This window comes from Paralichthys olivaceus, chromosome 4 (assembly GCF_024713975.1).
Source record: "Paralichthys olivaceus isolate ysfri-2021 chromosome 4, ASM2471397v2, whole genome shotgun sequence".
NCBI lineage: Eukaryota > Metazoa > Chordata > Actinopteri > Pleuronectiformes > Paralichthyidae > Paralichthys > Paralichthys olivaceus.
The window spans coordinates 5,566,780-5,583,260 of record NC_091096.1 but is presented as its reverse complement, the minus strand read 5'-3'; the positions used below and the strand labels follow the sequence as shown (position 1 = coordinate 5,583,260).

The 16,481-nt window shown below is 43.5% G+C and overlaps 1 protein-coding gene across 1 annotated transcript in view; it reads right to left on the bottom strand.

The window, feature by feature from the left end:
- Nucleotides 1-16,178, bottom strand: part of LOC109637034 (transmembrane protein 132D) — a 200,081-nt gene extending 183,903 nt beyond the window's left edge. Inside the window, exon 1 of the mRNA XM_020099141.2 lies at nucleotides 15,305-16,178. Coding sequence (XP_019954700.1) covers nucleotides 15,305-15,386 — 82 coding nt within the window. The 5' untranslated portion in view covers nucleotides 15,387-16,178. The remainder of the gene's footprint in view (nucleotides 1-15,304) is intronic.
- Between the last annotated feature and the right edge of the window lie 303 nt (nucleotides 16,179-16,481).

Here is a 16,481-nt window from a genome sequence, read left to right as displayed (position 1 = left end):
TTTCCAGGTGACTATTCTTCAACAGGTGCGACAAGAAGTAGATTTTGTAAAAAGTCTGGATCAAACAATAGAAATGAATGAAAGATAAAGTGCAGGGCTGGAAAAAAAAATAAGGAAATAGCAATGGAAATAAATAAATGCATTATAAAACACTTGGGTCACTTTGGATGTAATGAAAGTTCTATTAGATTTCTTGTGATTTAAAAAGCATTTAAGGTGTTTCATGCACTCGTATAAGAAACTATTTTGCGGCTGAGGAGCAAACTTAAAGTGCTTAAAGTGAATAGTTTCACAACGTGGCCCAAGCCAGAGCGTCCACAGCACAGGACAGAAGAAGACAGATGAAAACAAAATGTGGTAAGTAGAGCAACACAAAGAGAGGAGAGGAGACAGTGGTGCTGCTACAGCTCCAGATGGAGGATGGGGAGGAGGGGAGTAGAACAGTAGAGTGATAGAGAGGTGGAGGTGGGAGTCCTTATCAGAAAAAAACAGGCGTCTTCATCTCCCAGCCCTCTAGACACACACACACACACACAGACAGACAGACAGACACACACACGTGCACACAAGGACATGAGGCCACTGACTGCCCACATGCACAGTTCATGCACATCCACACTCAACTACACAACCGAAGGTAAAAACAACAGTAAAGTGCAAACACACATACAGTGTAAACAAAACACACACACACACACACACACACGTGTCAAATTTACCTCCCCGATGCACGTGCACATGCCTACAGGTGAGCGACAGGCACCATTTACACACAGACAACAGTGTCCACCTCCCTTCCAGCTGCCACGGCAATGAATACCATTAGCATCCCATAAAATGTCAGGGGGCATGCACAATTAACTCATCTCACACACACACAGACACACACACACTACACACAGTCAGAAATGTCAGAGGCCTATGCCCACTAATGTATGTGATGGAGAGCAAAGGCAAATGTCAGCTGTTCCTCAAAATGGCAGCCATCAGCTGTGTGGGCTGATGGGCGGCGACTGCAGACTGATACTGGCAGACACACACACACACACAAACAAACACACACACACATCTGTGCGAGCTGCTGTATGTGATTTTTAAATCAATACATCATAAACATATATGAAACTAGATCAGCAGGATGTGACTGAGGTTGTTTGTTTTACAGATGATTTAGAAAGTGAAGGAAAGCGTATATTGTCTCGTGTTGGGCCAAAGGTCACTCCTTGACATTTAAGGTCACGTTCAGACGAGCAATGCATGAAATCATGCAGCTCAAGGATCAAGGATATCTTTATTGTCCCCTTCGGGCAATTTGTAGTAAAGAGCAGTAACCACACAAACCACAGCCACACGAATTCTAGCTCAACATTAGAGATGGACCATAAATACAATATTAAAGACTTAAAATAACAAACACAAAAAATGCAGGGTCTCAATAAATTACAATAAATGTTTTAAAAAAAGCCAATGAACTCGTTCCAATAATTTCCCTTGAAAATGGTTGAACCACTGGCACGTGGTAAAAAGTCTGAATGCAGCTTCGTCCACAATCAGTCAAAGTCACTTTTTGAAAACTGCATTTACGCACAATTTGAAAATAAATGATGATGATGACGGTGCTGGAATCCAAAGAGGAGCTTCATTATAAATTAACTCCTCATGAGTCCCCCCCCACCCCACCCAAACCTCCACAGCCATCTGTCAACAGAGGAGGGAAAAGTTTTCTCTCATTCATCAGCCAAACGGACGGATGGAACGAGGGACGAAAAGTTGTGTGATGCCCGGCCAAGCCTTTCTCCATCCGCCCTCCAACCCCCTACGCAGAAAACTCAGCAGCAGCCACTGGCAGCGAGCTCGCCCAAGGTCACAGGGACAAAGTCAGGGGTAGATGAGAGGGAGAGACAGAGGCAGGGAGTGTGTGAGTGTGCTGGTTGGAGAGAGTGTGTGCATCTGTGTGCAATGGGAAGTGTGTTTGTGTTAAGGCATAAAGGGTTTAAGGTTAGGTATAAAAGTGTGTGTGTTCCTGACTCTGTGTGTGTGCATGTACAAACCACAGGGGGATATATAATAACTTCTACAACTCCTGCAGCGCTCTCTCAGCGTGTGTGTGTCTTTCTCAGTGTTCGTGTGTGTGAGTGTGTGTAATAAAGATGGCTGCTGACGATGCCACAACTCAGCAGGCTGGGCAACATGACGATAAATAATCAGCTCTGAATCACTGCACTAATGAGCCAAACAGACACACAATCTAATCCAGCAACTCACACACACACACACACACACACACACACACACACACACACACACACACACACACACACACCTAAGGGGCTGTCTCACAGACCACAATCCTCAAAAGTGTTTATTCTTTGACCTACTGCCATGAATAGACTGATTACTCATAACACAGCCAGTTAGTATCAGATGACACACACACTCAAATTACTCACATGTAAAATTTCGCTGCACGCTGGCAGACGGCTCGGCTCACACAACACTATATACTGTATCTATATCCACAGCAGACCACTGGGTGTGTTGGCTGCAGTGAGCGATCCATCAGGAGCCCTGCTGCCACGCAGAGGTCAAACCCATCAACCCCGGAGACCACTGCCAGGGACGATACGCGCTTTAGCCAAGAACCAATCGCGATCGGTCTCTCGCGCTTCACAGCACACCATATGTAATCGCCGGAAAGGACAGGGTGGAGTTTGGGCTCGTGATGCACCCGTCCATTAAAAAAAGTGAAAGTTTCAGTCCAGCCTCGTAAACGACTGCTGAGAAGTGCGGCGAGTGTCAAACAGCCAGGACGTGAAGCCAGAGCCTGATAAATTTATTGTCATTTTTCCATCTAGTCACTAGTCACTGCAGATTCTGTGATGAGGACAAAAACAATCCCACATATACTGGGAGGCAAGTTTGCTACTATTAGACTCCTGCCATCAGTGGTGTAAAATACTGTTTGTCTGGCGGTGCGGCTGATATAGTGGAAATATTATTGTTCTGTGTTCGATAGTCTTATAATAACAAATTCTACATTTATTCAGCAAGAAACGTGATGATTCATTTTAGATTTAAATCTTCTTATCCCTCAGGATGAACTGGTTAACTCTGGGGACCCCTCTGATTTCATCTGGTCTGACCATCAGGCTGATGAATGACCAAATAACTGCACAACTAAATGGCATTTAACCTTCAGTCTCAGCTGCTGCTGTGTTTTACTCTCGACTCACATGTGGCTGAACTGGCCAATCGGTGGCTAGAAGAGCTGAGCCTGTGGTGTACTGTGAGAGATTCAACAGATTTAAACATGAGACTTGTAAACAATAACTCTAAAGACATGTTTGTAGGTATTTGAATATGTAAATAGTCAATTCACTCAAATAAATGAATTGATTTAACCTAATTTCTTGCAAATATTAGCATCACCACATTTAGATGTTGTATATTACATCTTCAGTTATTAACATGTTCACATTATTGCTATTATAGCGTTTTGATGTCAACCTGTAGTTTTAAGCACTTCTGTGCCCACAGCACCAGTGATAGTCTCTTCCTTGATATTATAAAAATGCTAATTGCAAAAACAGAAAATAAATGTTTAAAGAAAAGCATGTTTCTTTTTTTTCTTTCATTATCATTTGTTGGGTGGGAGGGGTTTGGGTTTGTCCACTTGCATTGTTGCACAAACTAATTATCACCGAACATAAGTAAGAAAACAAAAGTGCTCCTTTCAGATGCACTGTATGAATGTGTGTGGGTAAATGGGTGAAATGCAAACTGTAGACTAGAAAAGCGTTATATAAATACAAACCATTTAGTATTCAAGTAGTGAATTGGCTAAAATGTAAAGAATGTGTACAAAATAATTTTCTTTCCTCTGCACTGCCATCCTTTTCATTTCATGCCCTCAGCCACCGCTGCTCAGGACACATCCTACATTGTACATGAACTTTATTCAACTCGTTCGTCTTCCCTCAACCTTTTTCCTCCTCACTGCCTTTGGGTAAACATTTGTCAGTGTACGGTAAGTGTCTCAGGTAAAGATATGCAGATTAACTCCAACTCGTTTGCATAACGAGCTCTTATTTGCCAGTCTAATTATCGTGGCGTGCCGAGGCCGCCTCGGAGCTGCCCTCAGGGTTCATTAGTGGGGTTCGTTAAGAGGTTGGCTAATCGCTTCCTCCCTCTTTAACAAACAGTGGAGCCTGAAAGTCCTGAAAAGGCCCACACAGCGATGTTGGTTTAAGGAAGACACGCACTCGCACATAGATTGGGTGAGAAAACACATACACACACATACATTGGAAATGAAACTTGGTATTTGTCTTTGTTTTGCATAGACACATGGGAGGAATGGTGAAAGCACTGTACTGGTTCCAGTGCAGCTTTTCAAGAATATTTTTTTCGAGGAAGGTACAATGACCCTCCACAGGGAAAGGTCAAGGGTCTGTTAGAGGTTTCTAATATTCTCATCTTACATTAGAATGCAAGACAACAGCGTGCAGGTGATTGAATACATCCATCCAGGGCATTGTTGGGGAGTGGTCACGTCGTCGGTCTTTAATTACTCCTGGGACGACATCACAATCATACATGTGCAAGGTTTCTATGTTTCTAATACAAAACACTAACTCATCTAAACTAACTCACATTGTACATCCCATGAGGGAGACTGACTGACGATGAAACATAGAGACGACTGTTTGTTATGGAGATCTACCTTATCAGATTTATACTGAGTGACATGTGAGTAAGACCTATGTAGATACACTCCTCCGACTAAATGAAAGCTAAGAGACTTAATGAAAGAAGGAAAGTTCCCTCAGACATATGATTATCAAACTCAATAAGTTTAATAAAAATCAAATTAGTGTATTAGGTAAAAAACTGAAACACAAGGAGAAGAAATTGCTCAAATCCACTTTAACAAGTTTAAACAGCAAAGTCAGAGGAAGACATTAATTGTGTTTCATTTCCCAAATATTCAAAACTAAAGCCTGAGAGGAGTCGCTCAAATTACACCGGATATAGACGAGAGGAATCAGTTTATTAGATCATGCATCCACTTACTGACATCCCAGTCATTATGACTCTGATATTTATGTAAAGCATCGCAGAGGATAAAAATAATATAAAAATGTACACACATTACTCACGGAGGAAAAAAGGTCAAAATTGTTCTCGACACGAAGGCAGAGGAAGTTAGCATGTGTGAATGAGCAGTAATCACTGGGTATAGTCTCTGTTAGTGAGTCACTCTCTTTAATCACCGGGCTGTGACTCTACGACAGAAGCAGCTTCAGTTGTTCATTTCTTGAACGCAGCACATCGTACGGTTTTTCTCCACAAGAAGAATGATATCACTTTAAATCTTGTCCTTCAATAAGCACGACAAGCAAACACTGCTGTTTTATTTCATATATACGTTTTCTATTCAGTTACTGTGTGTTGAGTTTTGCCTTCAAAGCATCTAAGCCTTCCCCTCCCTGGCCTCTTGGAAGGCCTCGGGGATAGATGCCCAAACTCCTTACACCGTTTTCTTTTGACGGACAGAGCGCAGCCAAGTCGAGCATGTTAAACATTATGTAGATGGAGTCCTGAAGCCACTGGGAGCTTTGTAAATAGTGGAAATCTCCAATTTAATGCTGGCCTACAGGCTAAGAGCAACACAGAATGAAATGTGAAATCTCTCGCTGTTGCTAACCCTCGTGCTCCGGCTTTTTCCTTCACCAAATACCCGTCCCCCTCCCTTTGTTTTCCCAAATCAGTTCATCTTGTTCGCTCTTTTCCCTCCATTCCCTCTCATGGTCTGTAATTTGCTCTTTACTTCTCCCTCTCTCCTTCCTTCTATACCTCTTTTTCCCCTCCTTTTCTGTTTTGTGCTTCCTCTCATCTCTGTCCAATCTCTCCCTCTTCCTTCTGCTGCCCAAAGTCTCATTTCACACTGCCACTTTTTCATCCCCTTTTCATCTCTTCTTCCTCTCCCTCACTCTCTCCATCTCTTGATCCCATTTTTTCACGGCGCCCAGATCGTGGCCTGGTCTGGCCTTTTAATGTCTCCCTCTGCTACTCTCTCTTCTCCACTGTTTCTACTCTTTCTCCCTCGCTCTCACTCTCAAGACTGTAGCTAATGCCATCAAGTGTTCGCAGCAGCTCTGAGCCCAAGATTCAAGGCTCACGGACCTCGAGCTACAAACAAGCACAAACGGGAAAATATGAAACACTATGTATATACTATATATTTGCGCATTACCTTTACACGCAGGCCGGTAAAGATGCACACGTCAGGTGTATGCTACAAACACGCGTATTTGAAAAACAGTGTTGAAGCCTCATAAAGTACATTTCCAAACCAAAACACTTGGTGTGCACTGTATCTGGTGTCATAGCTGATGATGATGATTATCCCCAGTGTATGAAATACTCAGTTTCAAACGGGGGGTCCCCCTACCTAGTGCCCCAGCGTTATGCTGAAGTCCACAGCTGAAGACGACGCCTGCATCTCCCAAGGACAAGAATAAAACGACAGACAGAACTAAATGATTTCTGTGTGCGTCTAAAGTGAATGTCGCGCTCCACTAACACAACGCTCTCTCGCTTTCTCCTTCTTTTTTCTTGTGCCCGCGTGTGGTTTCAGGTTTGAAATCAATTTGGCTTAGATGAAAGTTTTCAATTTCATTAGCTTGATCAAATGGAGCGCTGTTAACAGGCGGCGGTAATAGAAAATCATTTAGGCTGAGCAGCTCGCACATTCTCAAAGGACTGGTTAAGAGCTGCTAAGAGAGGGAGAGATAGAGAGATGGAGAGGGAGGGCAGAGGGGGGAAGAAAAAGGAGATGACAGGTGGAAAAATATTGACAAGACACAGCGAGAGGGGAAGAAGGCGACAAAAATGTGATAAAGATGGGAGCTCGGAAAAGAAGAGAGAAATATCCCATTTTAGAGAAACGAAGAGAAAGATGAGAGACACGATGACAGAAGATAAAAAAAATAGAGTGAGAAAAATAAGAGAATAGTAAGGACAGAATATGCACTTTAGAAAGAAACTAAAAAAGAAGAGTGTGACAAAGGAAAGACGAGTGGAGAAAAACGGAAAGATTAAGTGTAAGAGTGACGGCAGTATAGGAATTATTAAATCAGCAAAAATGTCACAATAAAGCCAGAAGAGAATGCAAAGAGGAAATGGAAACAAGAGCGAGGAAGACAAAAGGAAAGTGTCTCTTTATCTCCGGTGTCTGCTCAGTACTAGCCCATTAAACCTCTATTACTGCTGCTCAGACGTTTGACAGAGAGAAAATATGTTGTGATGAAAGAATTAAATTAACTATCAGCCATCAGGAAGACAAAGTCAGTGGCCTGGCAGTTTAAATAATACCTCTTTGATGAGGAAAAACAAATATCTCATCAGTCAGACATTAACACATTTCGACATTTACCATCACTTGCATTAAAAAAGGGGAATTCAACACAAACTTGTTTTCTGTTAGACGGTATCAAATAAATTACAGAAAGAAATGGTATCAGCGTGTGGTTCGGAAATTTCGGAAACAGTACCCAGCCTCATTTAAAAAAGATTATAATAACACTTGTACACAGACATGAGAATGTTTAACTTGTGCTTTTTAAAGACAATTTTAGCACTCTAGTTTTTACAGAATGGAAATATATGCTTTTCAAAACTTAAAGATTTTCTACATTATGAAAACTGTCTGCTGCACCCAGCTGTCCACCTCTCACCTGAATCACAGAGAGGACGCTGTTGGGTCGAACATCCCGCTGTGTACATGTGTGAAAGAGACTGCGGGTGAAGCCTGTAGCCAATTCTCCGGATTTTACCCGGAGGTCAGGTCTATCCTAACAGCTATATGCAACTGTTAGCTTTTAAAGCTTTTACACATACACACACACACAGACAGACACACACACACACACACACACACACCAGTACTGCACACCTTACCAATGCATTTAATTAAATCACAATTAAATGTGAAAAACAACACCTAATGTTAATCAGTTCTTAGTCTCCTCTGGGTCACTGTGTCATGATGTTAATGATTGGACCCTTCAGCTCCTTGCTGAAAAACACACACACACACACACACACACACACACAGACACAGTGTGTGCGTCCAACCAGCCAAGTGGAGCTAATGTGAGCAGGAGATGTGTTGCTCATGAGCTCAACCTAAACCCCTCGACGTGCCTTCGAGACCGACAGTAGCAGTCGCACGCAGACACGCACACACGCACACACAAAATTAGTCCGTCTATTCATGCTAATCTGAGGGAAAATGACTTGCTCATTAGCAAGACCCTTAAACCTCTCGACAGGCCTTTGAACCCCAACCGTCTCATGGTCACAGAGTATATTCAGAGAAATGGAGACTCACACTTACTCACACTCACTCACACACACACAAAAAGTTGGGTTATTCACAACCATTACGACTAATCAGTTGACCGTAGATTATATTATTTGCAGCACATGTAAATTGCAACAAAATGAAATATCCATAAATTAGATTAATGGACTGTCAGGGCAGAACCATAAACACATCTCACACACTCTATCCTTCTCAAAACTTTGAACTCTCCTGAAGAGAAGCGTCCTCTGGAAACCACTGTCTGACCTCCACCCTGGAGGAGGTGTGTGACTGATTGTCTTTGCCGTCTGAAGGTCTGTGCCATTTCGTATGATTCATCACTGAATCCACACAAAAAAAAGGTTGGATTTGTACAAAGTGTTGTTTGAACACGTTTGAGGGCAAAACCTGTTTATAGTTGAGGAATGAATGGGCAGCGGAAGAGGAATGAGGTGCGCAGACAATCTCTTCTGAAAGGCAATCGTGAATTTGCAATCTGTTGTACCCGTGTAAAGTGACAGAAACAGTTGCATGAAGAATGAAAACAAGAGAGATTCCAGCCCGGACTCGGCCCCGCTGCACAGACACTGCAGGAAGAGGTGTTTGATAGTCAGTGTCTTGGTTTCAGAAAGTGCAGACGACCCCTACCAATCCAACAGGTGTGAGGAGGAGATACAAGAGGCAATTGAGAACATCCAATAATCTGGTGCAGTAGGAACATGTAAAGGAGATTGTTATTGAATAGAGACCAGGGAGGCAGTGCGATACACAAAGAAGGCCGAGTCCTGAGTGCGACCATTTGAATCAGTTATAAACCTTGACACACATCAACTGCTACAAGTGCACCCAACCTTTAAAACCTCACACTCCTCACTTTTACCTTGATATGATAAAGTATCACACAGAGCAGAATACTTGAATTCTCTGTTCCTGACTGAATTAAAGTCTTCAATCAGGTTCTCAGACTGCAGCAAGGATTTTCTGATTTTAAAATAAGTCTTCGGAGAGTCACAGCTCTGGCCTTCATCTCTCTCTCCTTGACAAGCAGTTCATAGAAATGAACTCAAACATGTTCATTTCTAATACTCGCTCCTCATTATACTCAAGGTCCAGAGGAGTTGCAGTGGCCGTCATTACAAGGTAAAGAGCAGCAGACAGGAGATGGACCTGTCGGGTTTCTGATGTAATCAGAGTTCCGGAAATTAAAACCTTACGTACCTGGATAAAATGTGTCTGATGCCTACACAGCATAAAAAAGGGTTCAAATCACATTACGGCCTAGTCTTCACTACTGCAGACATTATTTTTAATGGATATTTTCCCCTCCATTTTTAAAGAAATTACTTTCATTTAAGAAAACATCTCCCTCAGGAGAAGAACATAAAAACAACTTTAGTCAAACTAGCATGCCTGGCCAGTAGGGAGGAGCGATAGGGGGGCGAAATCTACAAGGCAGATGTAAAAACAGCATTAGCATGTGGACGAGGGGCCCAAACCCAGAAAAAAAGGTGTATTTTAATGTGTTTACCTGCTAGCTCATGTCAAAATGGCCACCTTGACAAAGGTGTGCATTGTAAATAAATACAACGCTGCTCACTCTTAACACGCTCTTCTGTTGCATTTATAATGTTTAGTCAGAGAGAGAAAATATGGGAGTTAGTGTGTGTGTCAGTGTAAATTTGTCCAAGCCCCGCAGCAAACAGTATCCGTCTAGATAAGATTTACTGATAAGAGGAGGAGACACAGAATGAATGGACTCTCAAGGGAGGAGAAAATCTCACACAAACATACTCCTCCAACCACCCCATCCATCCCCTCTTCAATCTCTCCATCTCCGAGAGACAATTCTTTTTCTCATCATCCAGCTCCTTGAGTGTGTAGGTGCGTGTCTGTGTAGGTAAATGTTATACAGCGTGTGGAGGCTTTTAACGAAGAAACAGTGAAAAGAAAATAAGGATATATTCTGAAAAACAGATGGCAGCGTTCGTATCCAGGATATTTTTGCTTCATTTCTGGAAAGTGGAGACGTGTCGTCCATCTTTGTGTACAGTCCACTCCTTTAACCCAGTTTGCACTGGTGGCCACAGAGCAGTGCAGTGGTGGAACTTTCAGGTTATTTCAGTTTCTTTTTTCTTTTTTAAAAAACTAGTGGCCTCACCGTGACAACACAAGATCCAGAACGTATGATATACTCAATAATCAATACTGTGAAAAAGCTGGGAAATTTCGTGACTGGGGAAAATGGAGGCAGGCTGTGAAGAGTGTTTCATGTCCACTTGTTCCAGTCCACCCACTTCTGTACCTCAGTGTCTCTGTGACCTTCTCCACTCTCTCCCTCTCCCTGTGCTCTGGCCACTCACTGTCACCATGACAAAAAGACCGTAAGAGTGTGCTTGTGTGTGACAGAGGCAGAGAGAAAAAGGTTCACACCTGAAGGGGTAGGATTTTTGAACAACATGGTATTTAGCTGCCTCACATGTTACGCCTTTCCTCTTACAATCAGAGGGGAACTGTTTCAAATTACAGTTAAATTCAATGATGGACTTATTTTTAGTTAATAAGCTCCCTCTGTGTGCAAGTGTGTTTAAATGGGTTGTGTATTGTGTAGGTGTCGGCAAGTGTGTGTGCGCAAGCATTAGAGTTTTTGCCCAAGTGAGTCAGGGAGCCAGTGAATGAAACCAACAATAAGACAGAGAGAGAGGGGGGGGGGGAGTAGTGTGTGTGAGACCATTATGTGTGAGTGTGCGCGTGTGTGTGCGGGTATAGTGTGTGCGCGTGCGTGTGTGCATGCCTTCTTGTGTCAGTGATTTTACGTCAGTAATTATTAATGCTCTGTATTGCATGAGTAATGGTGCATAGAGCTGACATTCTGCGACAGGTTAACAGTGTAGTGCAAAACACAGGCAGAGACAAAGCACGCATAAATGCGCACACACACACACACACACACACACAGTTTGAACAGTGCAAGGCCTATTTCTGACACACACTAACACATGGCAATTCCAGCAATGACAGATGAAAAGGGAACAGTTTGTTGTCATCTGTAAAAGTCAGATCATAAAACACACATACACACACGTTGACAGTGAAACACACAAAGCGTTGAAACAAAGGAAGGAAACCTCAACAAACCTGAAGGCAGTTTACTGACCTACTGAACACCGAGATAATCTGTTTCATTTTATGTAAATGTCAGCGCATGTGCTCTGATTTGCAACGGCTACGAAACTGTTGATCAAGAGTCGAGAGTTCCTGCAGGCCTCACACAGATATTAATATCTGAGAGTTTCCAAACACCTCTTAATGACGGAGATACATTAACTCAAACATTTTGGGCTTTGACTTCACTGTAACTGTGGCAATATATTCACATGTACATATAACATATGTACTTTACACTTACACATCTCAATCAATCAAATTCTCGCCCCAAAGTAGGATTTCCAAATCGTGAAGTCAGAAGAACCTCACCAACCTAATCGTTGAAATATTAAAAATTAAAAATAAACAGAAAATATGTTTGCAAACTCTGTACGCAGAATTTGAAGATTTCTCTCTCTTAACTACAACTACCCCCCTCAAAGTCCAAGATACCTGCTCCATGTGTCAACGAGAGGGAGAGCTTCAGCGATATGCTGTTTGTGTGTCAATAAAATAAAACACAGTGCTGTCAAACATCTGGCTGGGAAAATGTTGCTCTGGTGCTTTTAAACGACAGTGACATGTTTTATTACCACCTGTGGCAAACCTGGCAACAGCAAACCACTCTTTCCCCACCGTGAAATAAAAAAGAGCCCAACTTATTGTAGACTCAGGTGTGACGTCATTTCCAGCGCCAACTTCTGAGGTGAATGAAACGCAGCATGTCACAGAGCATGGGGGGGGGGCAGATGCTATTGGCCATCCTAACTGCAGAGCGGACAATGAAACCGCAGCAATATGCACTGTCACACAACAAATGCACAGTCCCTGTCCCAGAAGAGGAGAGGAGAGAAGCTTGGATGCTTTCATCCTTTGGTTACTCAGCCGTATCACCGGGCACAGCTGTTTTTCTGTTCGCCCCTTCCTCTCTGGTCTCCTGTTGGTGTGCCGTGTGCCGTGGCCACAGCGACCACCGCACTCCCGAGCGCACAACGCAGCGACTAACTGCTCAGCAGGCCGTGAGTGATCTGAGCTGATTAAAATACACACACATACACACACAAGCGTGCACACAGACACAGGAGGCACTCCCGGGAGTGTGATACTAATGCTGAAGGACTGTCATGTGTGTGGAAAACTGAGGCAACAAACTGCACTCAGCTTTAAACCCAAAATATCTGTCAGCCCTCTTCATGCTTCTTCTGCCTTTTTTCTCCCAGGAGCAAGTGGGTGGTGGCGTTACCCGACCTGAATTCAACTGAGCATGACAGAGCATGGCCATGCGCACACAATAATAATCTGTGAATGAAAGCAAATTCTAACGCAGCTTCACTTGAGCTTGTATGACTGATTAAATTGTGTTCTACAGAGGATTCACACACAATTCAGGTCCATTAAAGTCTTTAAAGAGTTCCGTGATGAAGTCTCTGACGTATATACTGTCGGAGAGATCTTCAACTTTAGTCTCTTTTTCAGTGAAGAATGAAGGAAAAATAGTTTTGCTTCAGTTACTTGATTTAGGAAAACCAGTGAGGCTGTACCTGAAGCTCAGGGGTCATTAGGTCTGGGTGACAGAGGCAGCCTCAGTCGCCCCCCCCCGATCTATTCAATCAACACTCCGGTCAAAATACATGCAGATCTACTTCACACACACAAAGAGCAAGTACCAGTTACCTGACATTGTTAGAATCAGGTTGTACCTATAGCGAGACCATTCACTGGGACAGCACGAGAAGGTTAAGGCTAAAGAATCAAGGAGGTTTCACCTCTGTCCAGATTACACAGAAACTATTGATCAGATTATCATGAAACTTGGTGGAATTATGGGACACAGGCCAAGTAAGAACCCATTCAAATTTGGCATAGAATTGGACAAAGCGGCAGATGTTTCTATCACTTTAACATTATGAGTTGTTTTTTTACATTTTCCCCACTTTCCCAGGGAATAATTCCTGGATCTTGATGAAAAGGCATATTGAGTGATAACTGCGAGCGGGTGCAATCTGGTGCGGCTTGATTTAATTTAAGGGGACTGTCGGAGGTTGGCAGAAGTTTGCGCTTAACAGAGAATAAGTCTAGATGAAAAAGAAAAAAGGTTGAAGGCAACAGACAAGAGGACCCTTAGATTCCGTCTTTACGTACAGTCGCTCTACACTGAGGTGATACTGGAAAGACTGAGGAGCTGGACGAGAGATCAACAATGCTTACGAATGCATGGACGAGGTTAGATGATGTTATTAGAGCACAGAATCCAGTATATGATACAGAGCTGCACTGAACACTGGCCTCTAGCTGGCAGCCAGTAGTGTTGCTGTGTTGTGTCAGCCCATATGGAATAATGAGAATTGATGACTCTTTAGCCCCAATGGGACGGCACGGTGCTTTCATTATTTCCTTTCTTACATTGGTTGATGTGTTCGGGCATCTTGTTTAAAATGAATTTATACATTCGATAAATCCCAAATTTGACGTGTAGTTTTTTTTTTTTTTTAAGCATATGCTGATTCCATTCCTTTTAATAGGCCGAGCCGAAGAAGAGAGCAGGAGTAGACGAGGAGTGCGACAGACAGATGAGACACCAACTGAGGGAGCAACTGGAGAGGTGAAGGAGAAGCGCGTGTCAGGTAGACGGGGGAATTGACACAGTTTGTCATACAGTTCACATCTGTCACAGTTCAAACGGAGAACTTGTCACACAATAGGAGCAGAAGCTGCGAGGCCAGGGGTTGGTGAATTTTCACATCTGAACAAAAAGCCACTGCCTCATTTGTGTCAAGGTCTCTGCTCCTGCTGCCGGAAATTAATATCATAAAGTTGAGTGAAAAGTCTTTTTCGCTCTTATATTGGTTATTTCTGCTTTATATAGTGAAACCCAGTCTTATGAAGCTTTTGGAATATTGGATGAAGATCTCTAGATTTCTGGATCCTGCTCCACCCCAGAATTTTAACAAGGGTACAAGTACACAGATGGATTTCCTTCCATTTAAAAGGCCACACAACATTTTTTTAAACATCCTTCACATCACCTTTTTCATCTGTGCGGGGACACGCATCTCTAAATCGGATTCCAGGCGCGCAGACGGTGCCATGCGCACTCACTCTTTCATTTTCTCTCATATCCAACTGTTTCTCTGCCTCTGTGGAGGAGACGGGCTGACACCATGGTCTCTTCCCCGGGGACCTCAGCCGGGCACACGGGTGGGTGAGCCTCGGAGCAGCCGCGGTCCTCGCGTCTCAAATGGCACCGGGTTGGTTCCGCGTCTGTCATCCGAGCTCCGGCTCAGTCAATTACTTATTATTCCACGCGCATGCACGGATGCAAGAGGTGTCAAGGTGAATATGAACTAATCGATCGTCGTTTGGCTTTTACAAAATGCCACTTGCTTCATTTGAATTTACAGGAAAGTACAAGCTGGAGTTGTGCGATCACCATATGGCACAGATATCTCTGAGATGTCTCAAAGCGTCACATGCAACCTGCTGCAGTTTGGCACTTTTTTCGGTGAATGTGCACGGTCACATCGCCTCCTCGCAGGATGGAGAGAGGTGGACAAACCGAGTCCCTTCATCTGTTGCAGACACATTTCTAACATGCACCCGAATGCAAAGTGCGCAAACGAGCCAACAAAACAACACAACATTTACAACTCAAAGCTTTTCCAATATGATGCATTTGAAGGAAGAAAAATAAACTATATTTCTTTTAGGTGTATGCAATGTGACAGTCCAAATCGATCAAGTGACAAGGTTTAAATCTGGCGACAAGTTAGCGCCGGCGTTTGCATCTCTTACCTTTCCACAGGAACAGCAGCAGCACCGTCTTCCAGAGGCGACATCCCACCGGTGCGCCTCCCCGTCTCCTCACCATCTCCATCCCTTTGTCGGTACAAAAAGACAAACCTCCGGGACTGTTCACAAAATGGATAAAAAAGGGAGGGTGGCGGTCTTTAAATATTTTATCTATTTTCTCTTCTTTTACCCCAGAGAGACCACTACCGAGTCGGTGCCATCAGTAATCTCATTTTGACCAAACTGCGCTCCCGCTGACCTAAGACACCGAGCAGATTAGATTTGGAGTAAACTATAAATCCTCCTGGAGTCAGTAATAAAAGAAGAAGCCCACCCCCCTCCTTTTGGGCAATTCCAGTGTAGGGAGGCTTCTGGATTTTTTAAATCCCCCCCACCTCAAAAAAAAGTCTGCGGTGTTTCTCCTTCCAACCAGAACTGAGGAGTGAAGCTGTTCCCCCCGCGCTGAGCTGTGTTCTCCCGTGCGCTCCTCTCTGCGTAATTTATCCAAACGGGACGACTCGGGCTGAGAGGAAACTCGAGTGTCTCTCCTTCAATCACACTTTTCTTTCTTCCAAAGTTTAAACCAAAGCAGCAGAGCGGACTGAGGACTCATCCAGGGAATTAAAAAGTCCACTTTAGAGACACAACCCGAGAAAAACTGTCACTTGAGGCTCAAAATAAAATCCAAATTCCACGCGCCCCGGCAGCAGCTCCGTCTCCTCTTCTTTTCCGTCCTCCCTCTCTTGTCTCTCCTCTCGCTGTGCAAGGTGTGTGCGCGTCTGGGCTCAACTTGAGAGGCTGTATCCACTCGTCCGCGGGATGGAGGGAGGAGAGGACCGAGGAGGAGGAGGTCTGACACTTGCACCAGCCGGCAGAGGAGGAGGAGGAGGAGGAGGAAGAGCAGCGGAGGCTGTGGGGCTGAGGAGGGTGGAGAGTGGGGGCGGGACTTGAATATTTGAGTGTCAGTTGAGCAGCCAATGAAGTGTCCAGGAATTGATTTGGTCTTTTTTTGTAAATTCTTTCATTATTTCAGATTTCTTTATGCGGTTTTTATTATATTTTCATTCACTGTTGGAGGCATCCAACCCACAACTATAGCAACTGTTGAAGTATCTGCAATGTATTCAATTTTAAAAGAAAGTGAAATCAACTAGAATACAAAAAAAAATAAAAATAAAAA